The sequence below is a fragment of the Austrofundulus limnaeus genome, unplaced genomic scaffold (genome assembly GCF_001266775.1).
Source record: "Austrofundulus limnaeus strain Quisiro unplaced genomic scaffold, Austrofundulus_limnaeus-1.0 Scaffold261, whole genome shotgun sequence".
Taxonomy (NCBI): Eukaryota; Metazoa; Chordata; class Actinopteri; order Cyprinodontiformes; family Rivulidae; genus Austrofundulus; species Austrofundulus limnaeus.
Genome location: NW_013952663.1, coordinates 526,070 through 531,821, shown reverse-complemented (window position 1 = coordinate 531,821; position 5,752 = coordinate 526,070). Strand labels below are relative to the sequence as shown.

Here is a 5,752-nt window from a genome sequence, read left to right as displayed (position 1 = left end):
ACATCTGGTGAAAATTTCATGTCATTAGCACCTCTAGTAATATATTTACTGAGAATAAATGGTAACGTGTTCAATACTTATTTTACCCTCTGTACATAAATTAATGTTCAGAATATACAAGATTTAATGGTGGATAAAGATACGAATTGATGCATAATGATGGTTAATTAATTTAGCTTTGCTTGAATAAACAAGTTAACAACAATAAAAACAGAACAAACTTGTTTTTATTCTTATTGGGATTTACCATAAGAAAAGTATAAGAAGCAGTGCAGCAGACCCCCCCCACAAAAAAAAAAAGAAAATATCACCTGTTAGATTATGTGATGTGTGCTACTACTTTCATTGGTGATTCAACCCTYCATAGCGCAATTTCTCTAAAACGTACCCCATGAATGGAGAATTATTAAAATCCTGTCTAAACCCTTTATGAAATGTCCATTTGACAGAAATGATTGGTGGATAATCCTAGTCCACATGATTTAAAATGGCCACCAAAGCTAATCTGGAAAACACAAAGTTGCTATAACTTAGTCATTTTTTGGGAGATTTTGAGCTAAAAATTGGTGCAACAGYAACTGTCAGTGATCCCTAATAGCAGATAAAAGAGCCTTCAGTTATTTGTTTCTCATCCATTCRCAAAATATCTTTATGAACAACTAAACTATGGCAGGATAGCTGAAAGTTATCCTCAACACTTACCAAAAACTTGTCAAAGATTAGCGTTTTCCATCAGAATCAGAATACTTTATTGGTCCCCAGGAGGAAATTGCAATTATTACAGCTGCAATTGTTAAAGTAAGAATTATATAGTATGGAAGGATTTTACTGACCTTATTCAAGAAAAAAAATTGAAAATATGCACTCTTGAATAAAGTCAGCAAAATTCTTCTATAGAATTAGAGATAAAAAATATAAAAGAAAAAAATATTAAAGCACACAATGAAACAAGTACAAACACTCTGGAGAACCAATTAAGCACAGAACAATAAGCATACTTGGGCATACAGTGTAAATAAAAAATAAAACCAGTGATATAATCTAAAGATAAAAACAATATAGCTGCTGCAAAGGTCCCATCAGATGTTATTAGATGATATAAAATAGGTGATGATAGTGAAATTGCATGTGTTAGATTGAGGTATTGTAGATAAAAATCAAGGAGACAAAAAAATACAAAAATACAAAGAAATAAAACATTTTCTAAGAAAAAAAAATAGCAAGCTCCTTTGGAATTTCTCCTGGATCCTTTTTTAATGTGTTTCTGTATTTACTGTAGATCCCAGCACCAATGGATTCTCATCAGCGGAGGATGGAAACCAGCAGCTGAACAGAGGAGTGGTACGCTCCTGAGTCTTCTCTTTGCAGATAAAAACTGCCTGTCTTTAAAAAAAGAAACTTTAAATGCTTCAGAAGGTTGTAAGCTGTTTCTGCTGCCCCCAGTCCCATTGGCAAAAAGATAAAGTGCAAGCTGTTACGTTTTCTACAGGGATCCTTTGATCATTTAATCAGCTTGGCTAGTGCTAAACAAATCATTTTAGCTGTGATCCTTAAAGAGAAATGATCTTGTGTTCYGTCAAGCATTGGGTTCAGTAATTGCTCTTTTTCCTTCAGTTTTTCCATGTGGAGTTGCTCAAAAAGTTCYGAGTTGTGGGCAGTGTTTCAAGAGTTTGCAGCCAGGCTGTCTTTTAGAATTTAGGTTTTTTGGTGGGATGCTCCCCAAGCTACCACAAAAGGGGGAAAGTATGTGGAGCCAAGAGCTGAAAAGATGAGCAACAGTCTTTTATTATATCCCTGTTTACACCAGAGGCATTCGGTGGACCAGTGCTCCGCTGAGCAGAGCAGGCTCCAATCAGACCGTCCCACCCCGTCCAGGAGCAAGGCCTCGAGCCTCAGTAAACTCAACCTCCGAGGGGCTTCGGACACCACTGTGAAGTTTCTCTTGCAGAGGAAACACCAAAAGGGTGAGACTTTGTCCAAATAAAAAAAAAACTTTATGCATGGGTATTTTTTTAATTTTACGGGGCACGCTCCTCACGCCTTTACGACTGCGCAGAGCAACACTCAGATGTTTCCCATTTCCCTCAGTGTGTTTATACAACGGCAGGACATACTCGCATGGAGACATGTGGCATCCAGTTTTGGGGAAGGTCCTGGAATGCATCCTTTGCACTTGTACCGATGGCCTCCAGGACTGCAAACGGATCACGTGTCCTGGCCAGTATCCCTGCAAGCATCCTGTGAAATCAGCAGGGAAATGCTGCAAGACTTGTCCAGGTATAGCTGAGGGTGACTCAGCAAAGACACGAGCTCTTTTACTGATTGAATACGAACTGGATGGAAACTTTATCCTCTTTTTTTTTCTCCCAGAGAGTAAGGCTGACRTTAACCAGACTCAGTGCTATTCTGGGTATAAAAACAACCTCCTGGTGTATAAAGTGGAATCGCCTCTGGCAGCTAATCCACCAAACCTGATGAGGATCATTGCTGTTGAAAGACAAAGTACGGCTGAAGTTGAAGTGCAAGCGTGGAACACCGTAGACGGTAGAGGAGGGTTTTGCTGTTTGGGCCAACAGGAAAGTGAAACATGAGGAGTTTGTTTTGAAAACGACGGTCATTTCTGTCTTTTCACAGATGTTTTACAAATCATGGACATTGGTGACGTTCAGAGAAAAGACATAACAGACCATCCGGAAAATTACAAGCTTCTTACAACCCTCGATGAAGGTTTGTTCTGATTTGGTTTATTTTGTGTGTTTATTTTTTATTTGGCAGGGTCCTACTCTGTAGATAACAACCCAACTCTTGTAGAATGTCACTTATCGGTTTGCAGCATTTGATGTTACCCTGTGTATTCAACTCAATTGCTCAGGAGGCCACTGTTATAGAAAACTAACAGGTCAGGCTGTCATTATGGAAATTTCATTTTTATTTGAAGCAAACTGATGCAAAAACCCAGTCCACCAGCCAGTTTCTTTAGGTTCTATATAAACAAAACACCTCTCTGAACAAAATATTTGTCTTTTTTTGTGGCCCATGAGCCACCACTTGATTGACTCTGCACTGAGTCCTAAATGTTTGTCTGAAATATTTGTCATTTAAGGGTTTTAAAAGTTTTGTTTCCAATTTAAAATCARATTTTTATTCTAAATGAACTCATCAGATCAGTGAGCCAGACTGAGCTCACCCCAGACCACCAGTTGAATGGCTCTGCCTTAGGTTCTACGAAAATGTGTAGAGAAAAATAACTTTATATTAGAAGTGTTTTTCTTTCCTTTCTTGTTTGTTGTGTACCTGATTCTCATTAATTCAGTTTTATTAATTTTTTCCCCCCAGAAACGTGGATAAGGTTTAAAGAAGAGGGAAAGAACCTCGGTAAATCCTCTCAGACCACCGTTTGTGAAGATGGCATTCGGGAAATTGTGACGTTCCTGAACCCGATGCAAACTGAAGGCYTGTGTTCACCCTGACCGCCTGTCCTTACTCCCAATAATTACACAACATATATTCTTTATACTTTGTGCACTTGGCTTTTTATTTATACAAGTGAAAGCTCTTGTTCATGATGTTTTTTTAATTTCATGGTTGATTAAGATTTTAACCCTTTCACTTATTTTATCAGACATTTACAGGGATGAGGTCATCATTTTGGAACATTTGAAATGTTCTCATCTTTGGAGCATTTATAGGCTGGAAACTGAAAAAAAAAAAAAAGAAAACGAGGAGTCCCAAAATGTAGATTTTGTGCAGTAATTCTCATTTGTAGTGGTTGTAAACTATAAAAAGCRTTCACCAAAAGTGATTCCATGATTGCTCACAGCTGATTGGGTGGGTGGTCTTGATGTTAAAGCTGATTGATGTAAAACTAAAATTGTGGGCTTTTCCCTGTCTGTAACATTGTTGTGTTAACTTGGTGACAAAGTAAACTAATTGAGCAAATATTAAATAAACAAATCTATATTGTTGCATCTATTGGGGAACAGCACCAAACTGAACAGATGTGAAGGTTTTAAAGAGTGATTGTAAATTTGTTGCTTTATTTAAACTGTTGTTCTAAGTTTACTGTGTATAAGCGTGAAATTTTCTTTGATTTAATTTTTTTATGAAATAGCACACAGTTTTAAATAATCATACAAGAATTTCAATTCCAATAGCTTAACGTTAACAGCGTTCTTCTTATTAATAATGTTAAACAGGAGCAGCAGGATTTTATATCAACATTCTTTGTATTTTATATCTAAATGCAATCTGCATGAAAAAAAAACTTTCAAATGAAGCCTGGTGTTCACACCATTAAAAAGCAGTATTCAGCTGAGTGTTTTATGGTTGTTCTTTTATCTTTAACCACAGCGGTGTAGTGAGAACGTGTCCAGATGAAAGCTCATATCATCTGCATCTGCAAAGTTTAAGGTTTAAAGATCTAAAAGCCCAGATAAACTTAACTTACATTGTTAGTGGCAAAAAAAAAAAAAAACCCAAAAGTTATAGAAACTCTATAAAACTCATTCACCCTCACACAATGTGCCTTATTATCTGTTGTTTGCCTCAGTTGTTTCATCTCTAAAAGAACTGGATGGTTGCTCTCTGTCTCCCATCTGTGGAATTTGTTCTTCTCAGGACTACGTGTGCTGGCATCAACGCTGCTCTCTGCCTGTTTTATAGCATAAAGCAGATTGTCYGGGTTTAACAGAGACTGGTGCTTTATTGTGAAGTGAAAGACACATAAATTCCTGGAATGAAACTCTCCATTCCTTCAAGGCATGTGATGGTCAGAGTTGTAAAGTAACTAAGTACAAATACTTTGTTACTGTACTTAAGTAGAAATTTTGGTTATCTGTACTTTACTTGAGTAATTATTTTTCAGCCTACTTTTTACTTTTACTCATTACATTTTTACACAATGATCTGTACTTTCTACTCACTACATTTTTTAAAAAGGTGAGAAGTAGAAAGTCGTTACTCCTATTTTATTCTGAGTTGTTATTACTTAAAAATACCATCCTGGTAAATTGTGTCTCCTGGACAGAGTGAATTTAATTGTGTTGAAGTATAAATATATACCATTCTGACACCCTATTAGCTTGTACACAACCCATCACAGCTGCACACTGTTAGAAATAATATTTTTTGGAGAAGTCACCTCCCAATAAATGTCATTTTTGGAAAATCTAACTGCTCACTTTTACTCAGTACTTTTACTTTTAATACTTAAGTAGATTTTGTGTCAGAAATTTACTTTTGATACTTAAGTACAAAAATATCAGATACTTTAGGACTTTTACTCAAGTAATATTTTTAGAGAAGACTTTAACTTTTACCAAAGTATTTTTATGATAAGATACTTGTACTTTTACTSAAGTAATATTTTTAGAGAAGACTTTAACTTTTACCAAAGTATTTTTATGATAAGATACTTGTACTTTTACTCAAGTATCACTTTGAGGTACTTTATAAAACACTGGTGACCGCTTAGTTCATGTTTAACCACAATCAAAACAAAAATAAATGGTTGGATTTACTCAGAGTGTAAAACAACATTTTCCTAAAACAAATGTGAAAGTTGATTAAAGCTGAACTCTGAAATGTTGACCTGCTTCAGTAAAACAACAATCTGATCTTTGATTCATGTAAATTATCAACAACTGTTTTAATGTCTGCAGGTTTTCAAGGTAAGTCTCTAAATATCAGTGTTGTATAAAGTACCTCAAAGTGATACTTGAGTAAAAGTACAAGTATCTTATCATAAAAATAC

At 35.7% G+C, this 5,752-nt stretch overlaps 1 protein-coding gene across 1 annotated transcript in view; it reads left to right on the top strand.

The window, feature by feature from the left end:
* Positions 1-4,481, top strand: part of chrdl2 (chordin-like 2) — a 7,954-nt gene extending 3,473 nt beyond the window's left edge. The window contains exons 6-11 of the mRNA XM_014020661.1: positions 1,280-1,341; positions 1,808-1,964; positions 2,089-2,277; positions 2,371-2,544; positions 2,635-2,727; positions 3,337-4,481. Coding sequence (XP_013876115.1) covers positions 1,280-1,341; positions 1,808-1,964; positions 2,089-2,277; positions 2,371-2,544; positions 2,635-2,727; positions 3,337-3,470 — 809 coding nt within the window. The 3' untranslated portion in view covers positions 3,471-4,481. The remainder of the gene's footprint in view (positions 1-1,279; positions 1,342-1,807; positions 1,965-2,088; positions 2,278-2,370; positions 2,545-2,634; positions 2,728-3,336) is intronic.
* Positions 4,482-5,752: the final 1,271 nt, after the last annotated feature.